At 46.8% G+C, this 18,322-nt stretch overlaps 1 protein-coding gene across 1 annotated transcript; it reads right to left on the reverse strand.

Annotated features, from left to right (window-relative positions):
- Nucleotides 1-11,133: 11,133 nt before the first annotated feature.
- On the reverse strand, nt 11,134-17,716 carry LOC146173655 (uncharacterized). Its single transcript, XM_084584074.1, has 4 exons — nt 17,634-17,716; nt 16,030-16,299; nt 11,957-12,152; nt 11,134-11,274 (listed from the first exon to the last, which is right to left on the reverse strand). Exons 1-4 carry the CDS (start codon nt 17,714-17,716, stop codon nt 11,134-11,136), a joined length of 690 nt encoding a protein of 229 aa, XP_084440200.1.
- Nucleotides 17,717-18,322: the final 606 nt, after the last annotated feature.

Here is an 18,322-nt window from a genome sequence, read left to right on the forward strand (position 1 = left end):
TCAGGTATTGTAGGAGGACATCGGGAGAGGTTAGCCATATGCAGCTGCGGCGGTGGGTGAAGATGGGCGCGTCGCCGGTGCCTGCTAGTCATCGGGCGCAAGAATGGTATCAGTCCCGAACGATTTTCTGTAAGATGACTAGTGTCGTCCAAGGATGTGTACTTGAAGTAGCGCCCATGTCAGCGCCGACGAGGCCTGGCCCTAGATGTGGATCACTGCTGCTTTGAAACGGTCGCAAAAGAGATGGACGCCTAATTTGGGCATAAGGACTGAAGGAGACAATGTGGCCGCTACGAAGAGAGGGCAAGTGCTTGAAATGTGTACATCTAGCTCTGGTTGAACCTTGCCGAGAGGTCACAGTTCTGTGCAAGTTTTCTGGTGTGTGGTAGTTGTCAGTACACTGAGTGAGGACACTTCCGTTTGAGGTGAGACGAGTAGTGGCAAAGGGGACCAAATCACAAGTACTGTGCAGAAAAATTACGGCAGCTGAAGGCGGAAATGGGACGTTAAGGCCTTATTTACGTTATAACAGATGTAAGGACCGGGTAAGCTCAAAGTTAAGAACCAGCTTCCCGATTCAGTTACCATACCTCTGCACTAGCTTGCAGATTCATTTGCTTGCTTCGGCTGCGTTTCGTGCTTGCCTTTGACGGTGTCGCGGCCAACGTCGTCAACGTGGCACAAACTGTACGCCGCTAATAAAAACCACTAAAGAGAGGCTACTAGAGAGAGGCTACTATAAAGAGGCTTCTACACAGCCATTACAGTGCGGAACAGGCGGTCTCCGCCAGTGGACGGCACAGCGTCCATTCATAACGAAGGCGCCCACATGTGTGTGGTGGCATCCTTGTGGCGTCTCTCTGCGGCTTGCGATGCTTTATCAACTGTACTCTATTATTTCTGAACTAACAGGCATTTCTAGCGTTTATGTAATGAGCACTGGGTTCGCTACACTGAGAATTCATGTTAGGTCCCAACTTTCTAATATTAACTGTTTTGGGTTGGTTTGGTTTGTGGGGTTTAACGTCCTAAAGCGACTCAGGCTATGAGAGACGCTGTAGTGGAGGACTCCGGAAATTTCGACCACCTGGGGTTCTTTACCGGCAGAGGGTCTAAATTTCCTGAGTCTTCTACTACGGCGTCTCTCATAGCGTGAGTTGCTTTGGGACGTTAAACCCCACAAACCAAACCAAACCAAACCAGTTAACATTAAAAAGTTGGGACCTAACAGTTTTTCTTTTGTGGACTTAATTCACTCCCTTGGATGCCACAAAGAGTTCTTGGCGTACGTTGCAGAGTTGTAACAAAACAAAGCTGGCCAGTCAATGAAATTTATTGCATCACCGACACCAGATTTCGCTTCAAAGGGCTATCGGGGTGATACATTATCTCATGTGCCCACCTTTGACACAACCACACTGTTGCGACATCGACTCCGATATATCTGGATTTATTTCGCATTTACAAGTAGATCAATAAAAATGAAAATTTCACGTCTGGCCAACTATTGCAATGACCGCCATGCAGAAACTCCAGAGAAAGCAAAATGAATATCTAGACGTCCGAGTGTTTCGCGCCTTGCAAACATACAGTATTAAAACCACACACTGATCGATGGTACAAAAACCTGAGGGACCGGGACGTCTGCAGATGTCCCCTGAAAAACATTTTTAATGAGGGTATCGTTCACGGCTGCCAGAGAAATTTACGGTGAACGAGAAAAATAAATACGGCCAAATATTCCCGACGTCGAAGTGTCATTCAGGTGCAGCGTCTGCACTGTTGTCGACGGGACGGTGCAGTACATTGCGAAGGTGCAGCACGTCCTCTTGCGCATGGCTTGCAGGCAGGTGTCCCCAGCCGGTGCCATCTGCACAAGCATGCACAGCTCCTGGTTGCGCAGGTAGAAGGGCCTGTACTCAGTGCGACCCGAGAACTGCTCCAAGGCCTTGCGGGACACGAGTGAGTATAGGTGCCACACGATGCAGCTCTCTTCCTTCTGCGACGACGAAAAGCACGCAAGTAGGGTTATAAACCGCATCGGTTTCGGAGTACAGACTCCTGTCCCTTAACAAGGGCAGGTTCCTGACCATCCAGTCATCAAATGCTACGACAGCCTTCTAATCTGTATTAAACCTTTCCTAATCCTTATTATATGGGTTAATATAGAATATCCTTGTGATTTTTTTTTACTTTCCTTATCAATTTCAATCCAGGTAATCCAGACAAATGCTTCCCGTTTGCGTCATTGCCACCATATGTGCCACAAGGCGCCCAAAGCTCAGAGCCATCGCGGGAATTTGTTAGAAAGAAAGAGCTGCGCTAGCCAACAAGACGAAGAGGCGAGACTCACACAAACGCCGACTAATCAGTTTTCTTCTTGAACTAGATATATCAGCGATCCCCGAAATTCGGTACGTTCGGAGCAGACTGATGATTCTCTGTGTGTTTCGAAGATAATTGGTGTGAGCGAAGGATGCACTTTATGGGTCCATCTGTGCAGCAAGGCGAAAACGTTGCGCACGACAGCAATCATCTTCGTGTTGAATTTCTAGTTTTCTCAAAATTACCACTTAAAGGCACCCATTCAGTTATTCGGAGTTCGTTACAGCCGCCGAGCAGGTGACTTTCATATCCTAGTCGCTCCTTCAGGAAACTCAGGCATTTCTTCATAATCCCTTCTGCTTCCTGCCACACGAGTGGGCAGCAAACAAGGTATTTCCTTGCTTTATCCTTGCTACTTCCCTTCGTTCTGTTTTCGTCTCTCTATTTCTATAAGGTGCAAAGAACACCGCTAGAAATCAAGACGGCAGCACTTATTAAGGCGAAAGCCTTTAATAGCTCATGCTGTCGTGAACAAAATGTGCCCCGCTTTTGCGGCGGCTCTGATTGGCCGAGACGGGATGACGTCATAGAGGCTTTGACCAATCACAGAGCACCACCACAGTATGCGCGAATGCGTGCCTTATATGACCATGTGCTAATTAATGATCAATTACAATTTAACGAGAATTAATGGAATAAATAGTTGCTAATTAATTACTATTTACGTAAGTCATCAAGCAACTGAATAATAACTGATAAATTAGGTAAATAATCAATTACCTACTAATATTTAATTATAATTGATGACTAATTGATCTATATTCATTAATGAATACTTAATTAGTGCCCGTTTCGTAGCAGAATGCGGCACACAGGCTTTCGCCTTTCAGCACTTTAGTCGTTAAAGTTCCTCGTAATTTTTTTTTCCTCAAGCAACCCATCACGTAAGCTATGTGCTACCCCCTTATGTTGTAAGAACGTTTGCAGTATTAGAAGCCTTGTAGAGGCATGTCGAATTATCTCAAGTAAAACATTCTCGTGCATAACTATATGCAAGGGATTGTTACGGAGCCTACGGTTTAGGGCAGATTATTTTCTACACTTGCGAAGCTCATTGGCAATATGACCGTGTGAATTCCTTTAGAACAAAAACAACTAGTGGTTGAATCACGGTTCCAGAAACAGGGGTAGGCATAAGCTATGACTGAATAGTACGGCGCAATAGTGGCATTGGCTGTATGCTTCCTCAATGAAAAATCCACGAAAGTGCGCAGTTTATTCTTCAAAAGCCAGCTTCCAACTGAGAATGTTCAAGCAACAAAGAAGCGTTTCACCCATACGCCATCCGTTGTAGCAGCGGCGTGTATGACCGCGAGAAAGTTTCTACAGTCGCTGCATACCTGCAAAATTATGCCGCGTTAGGCAAAGAAACGCTAGCATGTGGTTTGCAACTCACTTTGTTACTGCTTTCGTAATTTCAAATTTTCTCATTACACACATTCTTATTACCATGAACTCGTTAGAGCTCATGGTAATTAGAGAGATTTAGCTTACCGTGAGCCGCGATCCGCCACCGTGACCCTCTACCGCGCGTGGGCGGAGCGCACAAGCTGATTGGTCCCGACGCGGCAGGTCTATGTGCCCGATGATGATGATGATTTGAGGCTGCACCCTTTGTAACGGGTGGACACTAAACTGCGTCCCAGCCAAAAAAGAAAGAAAAAAAAAGGAAAGAAAGAGAGAGAGAAAAAAAAAGGAAGAGTTAACGGTGAACGAGTGTCCACCACATGCGGAGACGAGATTTTGTGACTGACGTAGCACTGTCACTATTGTCACTGTTGTCGCCACGTTCACTGCACTCCGCTGCTGTAAATCCAAGTGCTAGGGGTAGTGTGGTGCCCTCTCTCGGCTGGGGCGACAACTTTGTGCATCTGAGGACTACGTGCTCCGTCGATTCTTCTTCGATCCCGCAGGCTCTGCACAGCACCGCTTGAACTTCCGGGGCGGTGTCGAAGTGGCGGCGGTACACCAGTGTGCGAAGCGCTCCCACTCGTGCTTCAAACAGGAGTGCGCTACTGGCGCTGTTGTCGTACAGCGTTTCAGCGGAGATCGCTCTTTTGTGTGCGCTGTATAGCGCCAGAGTAGTCTTTTTTTGGGCAGCAGCACTCCACCGCGCGTTCTCCGTCTGCTGTATGAGGGTGCGTATGGTGGTCTTGGGCAAGGCGGTCTGGTCCTGGGCGTCCGTCTGCGCGCTGTACTTCCGTCGTAAAGTCTGCACACGAGCACACCATTTTGTCCGAATGCCAGCAATGTGTATATACCGGAACAGCCTCCTCGCCCATCTGTTATTGTCCATGGCGCGGAGTCTGGTCTCGTAACCAATTTTGCTTTGGGCTTCGCGGGCCTCGAACGTTGACCAGCCCATGTCCCCCTGGATGGCCTCCACAGCAACGCGACCGTGGCAACCGAGCGCCAGTCGTCCCACCTCGCGTTGTCCGCGTTCCAGCCATTCCCTCGTTTGGGCAGATATGCACAAAGTGGCGTTTGCGAAGGTCAGCCCAGGCACATGTACAGCCTTCCACAAATCGCGCACCATCATATATCGATTGCACCCCCAAAGGCATTGTCGTCTGAGGATATGGCACGCACGAGTTGAGGCCATTTTCAAATGTTTTTCCTGCGCCGTGTACAGGGCACCTTGTGTGTTGAGGAGCACTCCAAGGTAACGGTACTCCACGGCGCGCGGTATGGGGTCTCCACAGGGCAGCAGCACCGTAGGGGTGTCTTCGGGCGAGCCCGAAAAACGCAGCACTGCTGACTTGAGAGGATTGAAATTCAGCCCCAGTGTAGATAGGTGGTCAGCACATATGGTCACCAGGGTCTGCAGTTGCGCCTCGTTCTCGGCTAGTAGCACGAGGTCGTCCGCATACGCTAGCCCTGGCAGCGTCCATGTCTCCGGGAGACCTGCCCATGAGAAGGAGAGCCGAAAGCCTGTGCCCGACGCGATAAGCAGCCGTTCCATCTCTGAAGTGTACAGCATGTACAGGAGTGGGGACAGGGGACATCCTTGCTTCAGGCCCACATCAAGTATGTGGCGCCATCTATCGGCGTCAAGGAGATGTGGGCATGCGCAGTGGAACGCACGGTGGCGGATGACGGTAGCGGATCGCGGATCACGGTTATCTAAATCTCTCTAATACTTCAGGAGTAAAACCTCACAAGTTATGTATAAAATAGCTAGTATAAAAGCCGTACAAGCATTCCTTTGTGGCCTTGTCGTGAGAATGCTTGGTTGGTAGCCTTCGTGATAATATATGGAAATTTTGTCATGCGTAAAACCAAACTTTCTCATGAAATCATGTCGTTAAAAATACGCGCCATCCTTCATTTAATTTGCATTAGAAATCCCATTTTCGATAAATTTCATTCAAACGTCTTAGCGGGACGCGGGTTTCTCGAAACGCCGACCTGACGTAAGTTTTTCCGGCACAAGCGTGACGTTTTGTTTTCGACCCAACGCCGACGTTGTTCTTCAGCTGAGTGGGAGGCTTGAAGCTACCATTCCAGAAGCTGCGGGTTGTCCATGATCGTGATTGTTTAACCCGAGTTTCGGCAGAACTATGCTCGAAGAGGAAAGCATTACAGTCAAAACAAGAAGTGAACAGTACAAGCGGCTGGCCACAACGATCAGGCTGAGCCGACTAATAGTCCCACAGAGCGGTTTTCCTGCCATTTAAATGAAACTCTAGTGCAATAATAAACAGGCTTCCTTGGGTGAAATGCTGTCCTCGTTTAAACACTCTTAATACCGAATCATTCGGCTTCGAAAGAACACTGACTGCACATTGAAGTTAGCCGGTATCGACAGATTTTCATTTTTCAAAGACTAAGAGCTTGAGTTGACTGAAAACGAGCTTGCACGAGCTCTAGAAAGCGCAAGTTTTCGCAAAGTACCTCCGATGAAATCAGCAAAGTTCATTTCAGTGTGCATTTCTGGTGTTATAGGATACCCTGTCGCTACTAACTTCCAAGCGGTGGTCACGCAGTACTTGTCCGTTTTTACGTCACGAGCTTCATTAGCGTTAGGGGGAAGTTATTAAACGTAATTACTACCAGGCATCAATTGCTATTTCACCGCAGAATAAATATAAACACATCCAAACGAGCTAAAATTCTATACACATAAAAACTGCCTTATGATGACTATAGTGGGTTTTTAAGATCAGAGATCCATACAGTATAGTATCCGACGTACCTGCAGATAGGTGAGGAATCCGACTAGGGCGTCTATGGACACCACTCTCCGGACTGCCAGCGCCACCATGTCGTCTACAAAGATTGCCCTAGTGGTCTCCGATAGAACGGTGTGGTTTTCCAGCAACTGTTTTGTCAGCAGCGCAATGTTAGCCGCATCGTACTGGGTGCGAAAGTAGGACACTGTTCCAGTGTTCATAAGCAGCCACGACGAGGCAAAACCGTCCGTCAACCTGGAAAATGCAAACGTCGGAATGTGCGCTGCGCCATTGGCTTCTTGGTCCTCCAGTGCTACATATACCGGGTGTCCCAGCTAACTTGAACCAAGGGTTACAAAATAATATATTTAAGGTAGGTCAGTGAAACCAATTGCATACAACTGCCAGCCTGTTTGCGCACTACAGGCAATTTTTTGTTTTGCATTTACTTAATTAGCTAATTATGTTAATTTTTCTAATTTATTAAATATCGACTTTAGACCAAACATGCGAATTGGAAAGTTGTAGAACACCTTCAGAAACCCCCATTCCATTAACTGCGATAAAGGAAATCTCAAGTGTATGTTTTTTTCCGGGCTCAGAAGAAAGCCCGCGAAATACAAATAATACCACGTGACTAGCGCATTTGTGCGCCGCGATTATGGTGGTCTCAGTCGTGGTTTGAGCGAACGACATAAGCTGCGGCCGTGACCCGATGGTCCCGTTGCAGCGGCAGGCAGAAATGTTGGCGATGGTTCGAGCGAGCTCGAGCTCGCCCGTCGCCACCGCGATTTTGGCCAGGCCTGCGCACCGCAGCAGCCTACATCACGACAGGCGGATGGCGATAAAGAACCGGCAAATGAAGGTGCAGCGCTAATTTTAGTCGAGTCACGTGATGTCATCTCGCCCCTTTACCCAATCCTTTATGCGCAGATTCAGTGGCTGATACCTTATCGCTCATTCGTTTGTCGTGACGTTTGCTAATGGGAGAGAAGGAGGCCTTGTTAGAATGTCGGTGGTGTCGGCTCGCCGCTCTCGCTGCTACTGCACCGTCACGTGGGCCGGCTGTCTGACGCGGGCGAAGAAGCCATCGCAGGCATATCGGCCTGCCGCTTTAACGGGGCCAAGAAGACACGGCCGCAGCTGATTTCGTTCGCTCAAACCACGACTGAGAGCCCCACAATTGCGGCGCACAAATGCACTAGTCACGTGATATTATTTGTATTTCGCGGGCTTTCTTCTGAGCCCGGAAAAAAAGATACACGTGAGACTTTCTTTGACGCAATTAATGAAATGGGAGTTTCTGAAGGTGCTCTACAACTTTCCAATTTACATGTTTGGTCTAAAGTCGATATTTAATAAATTAGATAAATTAACATAATTAGCTAATTAAGTAATTGCAAAACAAAAAATTGACTGTGGTGCGCAAGGAGGCTGGCAGTTGAATGGAATTGGTTTCACTGACCTACCTCAAATATATTATTTTGTACCCCTTGGTTCAAGTTAGCTGGGACACCCGGTATATTAAGTAAAGTACTCGAACCGATTACCCTATGCAGAAATGTGTGCTTGTGATATACCTTCCACAGATTGGGCCACCCATACCTTGACATGCACTGAGTCTGAACAGCCATGCGCCGTAGTGGCTTGCCATTGCCCTAGGTGACCACACCGGGCTCCGCTCAGGGACCCGTGAAAAGATATTGCCACAATGTTAAATGCTAACTCGCGCCACTATGCGTCGAGCTCGGGAGACTGACACGCACTCCTCTTCTCTCAGAGAGCTCGCTCGCGAGTCGGTTAGTCTAGCCGCGTCTCCTTTAGACAGGACTTGTGTGTTGGTTCCAGTAAATCTCTTTACTTTCTGTGGCATTTTGGTGGAAGCGCCAGCATCCTGTAATTATTTAAAACTGCGGCAATATTGTAGACATAATTAATGAAACAATTAGAGGTCTTTTGAGTTTTCGAGTCAAACTTAAAATTTCTGTTTGCATCCTGTACTTTACAAATAATAATTTTTCTTGTTTCTCTTGACCAATTGCAAGCAAGTATAGGGCTCCCAATCAGTGCGAGTTCTGAACAACGCCTGCCTGTTGGCGTCAACGGGGCTATCGAATGCGTCCTCTCACTGCGTCCTCAGCATAGGAGCATCCTTTGTTAAAAGAGAAGATAAGGGCGATCAATATAAAAGTTAGACAAGCATGGTTATCAGGTGTGCCCTGTGGAGACAACTAACGGAATACCGATTGTTTGTACGCATTTTCTAATTTTAGTACATCCCCTGTGCATAGTTCCTTTAAAACGCGAACGGCACTAGAACTGACATGCATGAAGTAAAGACTAGCCTGTCATCGGAAACACTGATGGCTTCTCGCCCATGTGATAGCTTAGCCTTCGTTTTCTAAAGTAGATGCACCCTGGTAAGCCGTTCGAACTGGTAACATTCATGGCCCGTATCGATAAGGTCGACCGCGGTGACAAAATCTTGCGATATGGCCTGGATGCCTGCAGCGGAAGCAAGCCATAGGTGGGCGAATAACGGTCCTTACTGGTATTCTTCATCGAAGCGATCAAAGGTTCGTGCTGGTTGTGTTAATCGGTGCCGAGATGTATTGAAAAGGCATCACGATGTGCGTTCTGGTCGTGAACGGGTGGTGACCGCTCATAGAGCATTGGTCCTGGTGCAATCCCGGAACATTGTGGGGTCGAGAATAGTCAGACGTACGGTGCGCACCTAAGTGAATTCGCTGCGTTGATTAAAGAAAAACTCTCCCGATCGCTGCATATATCTAGACGTGTGATCATAAGAATTCTCCTGGGAGCAGGACAATTCTTGTCGAACTATCCGACGGATAGTGGAGGCGAGATAAGTGACTTTAGAAATTGTTTCAATGTCAGCAACTGTTATCACTGTGTCCAAGCGGCCGAAATGTGGTGTTATTCGGTGCATTTTCAAATTTTCAAATGTTCTTCAAAGCCGTATGACATCGGCAACTGTGTTCAGGCTTTCCTTACTGATAAGGAACGTGTAGGTGTCCTCAGCGAAGCCCTTGAGCAAATGTCCCACCTTGTCCTCCTCAGACATATGAGCCGAGGCGACCTTGCAGAGCTTCAGTACTGCCTCAATATACTGTGTGCACGTCTCACCGGGAAGTTGAGCCCGATGAGTTAATGGCTGCTCAGCACTCTTCTTTTTCGCCTAGAAATCCCCGAAACACTTTATTAGTTCTTCCACGAAACGAGGCCATGATGTCAAGGTAACCTCGTGATTCTCATACCATGTGAGGGCCGTATCCGTGAGCGCGAAAACGACATTCGCCAGTTGGTCATTATAGTCCCACTTGTTATAGCGGCTCACTCGTTGGTAGTTGGGGAGCCATTCATCCACGTCATCACCAGCTGCTGCCGCGAAGGAGCGGAGCTCTTGTTAATGCGGCCAGGAACCGCTGTGTGTAGGCCGAAGTGGGGCTTCTCCGTCAAGGGACATCTCGGGCTTTTGAGGTGGTAGGCCGGCAAGACGTCGACTCCAAAGAGGCTCGGGTTGGTCCATTGTTAATTAGCACGTACCTAGCAAACCCCACCAAGATTTTACGAGCTGAATTAAGCCCCCACACAGGACAGGGCCGTGCCAGACCTTAGAACCAAGTCAGAAAAAACTACAGAAAATTTTCTAATGCTACGACAGAATTTCTGTGCGGTTTTTGACGGGAAACCTGTTGTGACAACAGAACATTCTGTAGTAACATCAGAAATTTCTGTAGTTACAACAAAAAGTGCTACAGAACTAAGGACCACAGAAATATACTACAGAAAAACTACAGAATTACAGAAAAATGTGATGGTTACGACAGAACTACAGGATATTTTGTCGTATTTTTGACACAGTTCTGTAATTTTTTTCTACGTGCAAGTTAGATCTTGGTCCCGTTCAGCACAGTACTTCCACTTCTTTCGCCACGCACACCTCTGTCCTTCGTGCTTCGTCTTCGTTCCTCCGCGAAAATGTATAAGAGCACATATTTCTTCAAAGCATTGCATTTATGTCGACCTGGCCTTGCTGATCTAGGGGAGGCGACGCCGAGCGCAAAAGCAGATCCAGGCCCGCAGAAAACGCATTGTAGAAGCGATGCGTCTGCACCGGTCTGTCGGCCCCCAGAAGATACAACTCATTCGACTCCTCCTAACCACACACCACTCACTCGTTAAGCACCAGAGAATACATATGCCCTCGCACAGATTCGAAGGACCTCATAGCTCCCTTTCCACATACGCCCGCGGTCTTCGTACTGCTGCCGACGAAGATGTGTATTGGTACCGTGAAATTGGCAGCTCGTCGACGACTATTTTGTCAATGATACTGGTGAAGCTTTAGCATAAAACAAAAATACAGGAAATTATAACGAAACTAAAGGAAGCTCTGGCGTTACGAGAAAACTGCAGAATATTGTGTCCCATACTTACACGTTCTGCAGTTTTTCTTGCTGCGTAGACTCTTTATTCTTGTTATTACTTTTCCCTTCCCTCCTCTCATTCAGGAACCATGCGAACGGCCACGCGAGGGAACATGCAGCAGGACTCACCTGTAACGCTGTATTGTTCCTCTGAAGAACAACGCGCCGTTTTGGGGCAAGCGGTGTCGTCCTTCCACGTCAAGCACGAACGGCACTGCCCATACAAGTGTCTGGTTGCACTGGAGGTCGTCGAAGCAGTGCCAGCCCTATGGGGGCGAACGCTTTCGATATAGATCAACTTTGTAACGGTTCTACTCTGGAGCCTTCGATGCCGCCCAAAGTTCTGGTATCTACAACTCCATGTCCCGGCGCACACAGCGCCTTGCTCCTCTCTACGAGACCCAACACCATAAGAGGTCCTGCCTCAAATTTCAGGAAATGAGCCCCGGTGGTAATCCAAGTGGAGTGCAAAAACACCACCACGCTCACTTCCCCAGCCGCCCTGGATAAGTGCAGCATACTTAAACATGTTCCGCTGTTCAACTTCACTGCAGCATAGGTCACATTTCAGATGAAGTTGCCCGACTCAAAAACATTCATTCCTGCTCCTTATTGGCATTATCTGATACTTGCTAGCCAGAGCAAAAATGTCGCAGTGACAACTGTGCCTCGCATTCCTATTCATTACACACCACAAATGCTACCATCGCAATTTGCTGAACACAGATGGTGCATTTCATACATCAGCCCCGTCATGGCCCATGGTTCTTTTGTTCAGAGACAACTCTCTCCGTGAAAAGAATACTAAACGCGTATATGCTCTGATTATGCAGGAGAAGCCGGGTTGGATTTGGATGAATGATGGTTAAAATCAAGCTCCTCGTTCAAAGGGGATTGTAAATGAAGGGAACAACCCGTATTCTGTGCGTTGTAAAGGTTTATACTGACCTGTTTGAGCAAGAGGGCCCTCCCACGGTCATCGGACACTCGCATCACGCTCAGCACAGGATAGCCTCCGTAGTTGGCCCAGGTGGCCATGTTGCGAGACAGGAACCCCGAGGGCTCCAGGTTCATCCAGAAGGCTTCATTGTCAGCGACACCATACTCGTTCATAGAGAGGAAGCGGCGCATGCCGGACTCCAAACTGCATCCCGTAAAGTAATGATCTTTACAGACTTTGTCAACAATATACAGCCCAAAAGGTCATCTTCTAAGCCCTGCATCGTGGCTAGTGGAACCGCTCCTGGGAAACTTAAGCTCTATAGCAGTGTGAGGACGGGATTTCATTTCACATGGGAGATTGCGAACGCTAACGATGCTCAACCAGTATCATCAAAGGGCGTAAAGTAAGCTGAGTATGCGTTTTATCCTACAATTCCCGATCACCGCTAAGACCTGTGATTTTCAGTCTGTGAGAAAAAGTCATCGTGTGAATTCGTTTTCATTCGAGCTAGTTATAGCGCAACTGTATACATTCAGAACAGGTGCAGCTTCTGGTGAACTACCTGTAGTCAGTCAATTTTTATTCTTCCCCACGTTTCTACCTAGCAAGTAGCTCCTGCATCTTTCAAATTAAATCAGATGCAATCACTTTGTTGCTGCCACTTAATATGGCATGCGAATTGAAGGGAGCTTCAAGAGAATCTTAGTTGCAGAGAGCATGGAGGGATCTCGAGAAGATATTTTGACCATTCGAAGACTTAGTTGAGAACGGCAAGCAAACAGTCATGGGCAGTATCTTCGATATTATCTTTAGATACATTTTGTGTATTGGTATTAGTTATCGCGTGTAAAAAATGAACGTATCGGAGTATCGCTATCGAAAATACATTTTTTAAAGTATCGTGTATGTTGAAGATACTCGATACTAAAGAAAGCTTCAAATGACGAAACCGATGCGAGACTTTGGGTTGACGGTGCTCGCTCAGCCGGTAGTACAGGACCAGAGACAGCTCGGCTTTAGTACCACCTGAGTTCCCTACAAAGGCCCTGGCCCCTCAGCATCATTCCCTTTCTTTAAAACTGAAGGAGGCAATGGTAAGTAGGTGCTCGCGAGGGGCTTTACTTCAGAGCACCGAGTGCGTACCACCAAGCTGCTGAGCCTTTAACAGCCACACGGAGAAATATGAACAAAGCGGAAACGCAAGGCGAACACGTAGTAGGTATCATGCACACTGCTGTACCCGCCCTTCCCACCCTTTGCCATCCCCCCCCCCCCCCCCCCACCCATCGCTGCAGCGTTTGATTCTCATCAAGCAGTGCCCTCTGCGTGCTTTCTGAGGCCGTACCTCATGCACAACCCAAAATCCCTGGGCTCCGCGTGCCGGCTTTGCTTGGCGGCAAGAACACAAGCTTTTAAGGCCTCAGTCCACCGCGATGCAGTCGGCTAACCACATTCTAGTAGTTACGGCGTTCGACGGAAAACAAATCCATCTTTTGTAACTGCACAGTAAACAGGCTTGCACTAGAAGTTTTTTTCTGGAAAAAACAGTGCGTCCAAACTTTTTTTGAAATGCACGACTTGAAAGCTATGAATGCGATTTTGCAGCACAGTTAATTCGAATAGAAAATTATGCCTTATCAAACAATTGTTTTGCGAAAAACATTTGAGCAAACCTTGAATAAAACTTGTAAAGATATCTGAAGCTTAAAAAATACAAAAAGCTTTATTTTTTAAAATATGCGAATTCATTGACACCATATTAGCTACTTTCTGTTAAAAGAAGATACCTCTATCTTTTATCAGTCCGCCGTAGTTCTCCCGCGACGGTCCTAACTACCTCCAGGAGGAAAATAGAAACCTACTCCCCCTTGGGGATTCCCCTAAATATTTGACCTACCTCTAGGATGCTTGAGTCAAAGCGGCTATGGCTCACTCTTACACGCTGATAAAAGGTATCTTCATCTAATACAGCACTGCGGTGTGCTCGTGTGTTAATGTAGAGAGGCTTTTCCCATTTGCGTCGCTTTTAGCATGCCCGCGTCGCGCTCTTTCCTGACTAAATAACGTTCAGCCATTTTATTTTTCTTGTTTTCCTCCTAGCTTTTAACAATATGCAGAGCGTCAAAAGTTTCTTATCGCAATAATGGCAATATAACTGCTCAGTTCTCCAAACGCCCACAGGTTGCATCTTTGTATTTGTATGTATAGCCAAACTGTAACCATGTGAAGTTCTGATAAGGACAGCTGCCCAAGCAATAACTCCGTGCTGGCCTATTCATTGGACCCTTTCAGAAGAACTACGCTATAGCAATGCTCTTAAAATTTCAGCACGGTAAAATTACCTAACGCTGCTAATTGTATTGACACCTTAATTATGTTAGGATTTCAGTGATGTATCGAGGTATCAAAAATACAGTACCGAGTATCTGTATCGAAACTTGATTTCGATCCTGTATCTTGTATCGGCATCGGAAATACGATTTTCAAGGTATCTAGTATCGGTATCGACGATAGTTTTACGCTTGCCCAGCCCTGAAAGCAAACGATGACTGTAAGCAGACTCCGTGCACTACATGAATAATATATTTGAGTACTTTTTTTACATTTTATAGGTATACAATATTAGGCACTTTAATAACCACAGCCTATAAAGCACACTCAGTCAATATTGTCGACCATAAACCCTGAATGCTCATTGGAGGGTCAAATTCTAAAGTTAAAGCTCAGCTACTTTGGTCATCTGATGAGAAGAGAGGAGTCGCTGGAGAAAGATTTGATGTTGGGAAAGGTTGAGGGTCGCCGGAGAAGGGGTAGGCAGCGAACGCGATGGTTAGATGGCATCCTCGAGGCGCTGCAGATGAAGTTATGTGATGTTAGGAAGATAGTGAGAGACCGGAAAGCGTGGCGTGACATGATCTATAGGGTCACGAAGAGTCGGACAGGACTAAACGACTGAACTGAACTGATAAAGCACACTATAAATTTAACAAATGCTAAAACCTGAAGCGGCGGACATTCAGGCAACCAGCAAATGTCAAGCATACAGGTTACAATGTGTGTTTTAAAATAAATGCTCCTTTTGGCTCTGAAAATGTCGCAGATCCGACATCCTTTGAGCCACGAAGCCGACCAGGCCTTGAGACGTACGTGTCGGGGCACAGGTCGCTGAGCATGGAGAAGACGAGCCTGACCCTGAGAGCGCCGCTGTCTTCCCCTTTGTCGTCCGCGTCCATGGCCTTGCGCCGGTCGAGAAGACGCAGCCGATCGATCGTGCTGCCCAGGCCCATGCGAGACAGCACCTTGCGCTGGTAGACGTACGCTAGGGACTCTGCTATCCATATGTCCCGTATCATGCTGCGTGGAATATAGAGGGAATTTGATTTTGTCGCACTTACGACGAAAGTACCAAAGGAAGAGTCCAGAAAAAAGTATAGCACACAAGTACTGTAATCTTTGGGTGAACGCACTGGAGGCATTCCCTCTCACCGAGGCATTCCCTCTCACCCGTAAGATTCAATGCGTTCTATTGATTCAATTGTATTGAATTAAATGCGCACTCATTCTCTCTTTCAAAAATTTACTTCCTCTTTCGTGTTTTCATTGATCACATAGATCCTAAATTCTGATCTACGTGGCCTTCTATGCACTGCACATTACCAGCAGAGACCATGCAGCGCACCCTTCTTGGTTGTCTCCACTGTCCTGCAGTGCAGGCGAAAAAATCGCCGTCATGTTCCGTCAAAAAATGATAGCGCCAACTGCGGACGTCAAACATAGTTAAAGGGAATTCATCGCAACACAAACACACAAGAAAGGGGACACCGTGGCCGCCACGGGAGGCCATGGTGTCCCCTTTCTTGTGTGTGTTTGTGTTGAGCAGAATTCCCTGTAATTATGCTTGACAACCAACTAGCTCAGCAGTTAACTCTCTTATTGCGGACGTCAAGTGTGTCTATGACATCCGATACAAACCCAAATTCGAACGTTGTGCAAGCCCTACGGCGCAACTGTCCACGATATGAAACAGTCACTCCTAAATGGCGATCGGCGTCTAGCGGGACATGTGAGCCCAACTCACCGGGGCGTAGCGTACGAGAGGAAGAACTGCACCAACATATGGTGGACTACGGTGACAATCCAGTTGCGGCGCTGCCATGGGTGTGGGGGGTCGAATATAGTCTGGCGCAGCGCGATGAAGCCGGCACCGGAGGCGGCGAGGCGGCCAAGCCGGGGAACCACCAACAGGTCGAGCACGGTGGAGGTGTTGCCGGGGATGCCCACCAGCTCCTCCAGGATGCGCACCGCTCGAGAAACCGTCGTCAACACTGCGGCTTCGTTCCGCGAGAATCTGGAAATCCGCGACTATGCTAATATATGACCCTTTCTCACCGTTGTCTTCCCCCCTCCCTTATGTAATGTCCCTGATAGGGATCTTTAAGGAAATAATAAATTATGATGATGATGATGATGATGATGACTCATGAGCATCGAAGAAGAAAAGTCTGCAGGATGAGCGAAAAGGCAGTCTAGTCGACTTGGTGTAATGTCAGCCGAAGACCACCTCATTTTCCTAACGCACACTAGAACACGTTAGCCGGGCTGCATTGACCTTCAGCCTTTAACTATAAATTTATGGTCAATATCAACTCTTGAGGCATATCACCTTAAACGAAGCCACGTGCCAGTCGATGGGAAAGATATTTCTATGTTGAATAACAGCGCGAATCAAAGAAAAAATACTACACGGAAGAAGGCACAAGACAGCGAATGATGTCCTCCGTGTGGTACACGTGTATTGTCTGCATGTTGGCTTTTTTGTTGTATCTGGTCTCTGTGTTACCATACATATACAGCAACTAGTTCAGAGAGTAATTCCCAAAAGTCACACACGTAAACCGATCTGTGCCTCGACACCTTGAAAAATAAAAAGCACGCACCTTTAATACGACGCAGATTTCGTCATCGACGCAGTCACTCTGGGAACCTAGCGATACATTTGTGCGTCAACGAATCACATGCAGTCATCCTTAGTTAAGGTGGTCGCCATGGTTAATTAAGAAAACCTCTAAACCAGGTCGTATGTCATTTTAATGAACCGAAATTATTTACGATAAGTGTACGATTAGGAGAAGGCTCGGGTCACTTCAGTTGATATTTGATCGCGATACCCAAACGGCGCCACCGCGCAGTATAGAGCTAGGTCCCGCTCAACATTGCGTGTAGAGAACTCTTATTACAAGATTAAATTCGAACTCATTTTTACACTAGAAAATACTCACGTACTGACATTTGTCTGTCGCATACGCAAACTGCACAAGCACTTAGATAAACATGGTTTCAAAATATGCTATCACGGATTTCGCCAGCATATTCACAAAGGTAATAGGGCGCCCCCCCCCCCTCCCTCCCCCCTAATCTTTCTGTACCCGTAGTGAAAAAACCCTATGAGTCACAATAACCTCATACAAATTCTCATACTAAGTTCATACTAGACTCATACAAATCTCATATCATCTCATATATATCTCATTCAACCTATGAGAAATATATGAGATATTGTATGACATTTGTATGTGTTTAGTATGAGAAATCTGTACGAGGTTATTGTGACTCATATGGTTTTTTTCACTAAGGACCGAACGCAAGGCAGGCATGGATCGCGTGCTTGATTCGTTTACTTACGACCTCGGAGACCAGAGGTTTAGTCTCTCGCTCGCAACCATACTGAAATTTGTGAAGAGGGCCGACAGGAGGTACGCTGACATTGGGTCGGTCCTGCAAACATTTAAGACATACAAACATTTAAGACATCCGTCTCACTTAAAAGCTTGAGATTGTGCGGCAAGCAAAGGCAGAAACTCACGGGGGATTTTTACATGGCGTGTGCGCTTTATCGCTGCACAACTTCTGACATACGCCGCCGATGCCCTACTTGTAGAGCACCGTATGCGAGCTTCGGAGGCCGTGGATTATACAAGATAATTTCGTTATACCCAAGCATACTATAATAACGGTGTATTTTCGTTTTAACCATCTTTCGTTAGATTCCAGTTTAGCGTTATATACAAATGTATCAATACACCCGAGTTTTGCACTATAATAAGGTACCCAGTCGAAAAAAACTAAAGAACTGTGTCAAAAATACGACAAAATATTCTGTAGTTCTGTCGTAACCATCAAATTTTTCTGTAGTTCTGTAGTACTTTTCTGTAGTTCTGTAGTTTTTCTGTAGTATATTTCTGTTGTCTGTAGTTCTGTAGCATTTTTCTGTTGTAACTACAGAAATTTCTGTTGTTACGACAGAATGTTCTGTTGTCATAACAGGTTTCCCGTCAAAAACCGCACAGAAATTCTGTCGTAACATCAGAAAA

This window comes from Amblyomma maculatum, chromosome 11, assembly GCF_055883805.1.
Source record: "Amblyomma maculatum isolate TAMU_Amacu chromosome 11, ASM5588380v1, whole genome shotgun sequence".
Classification (NCBI taxonomy): Eukaryota; Metazoa; Arthropoda; class Arachnida; order Ixodida; family Ixodidae; genus Amblyomma; species Amblyomma maculatum.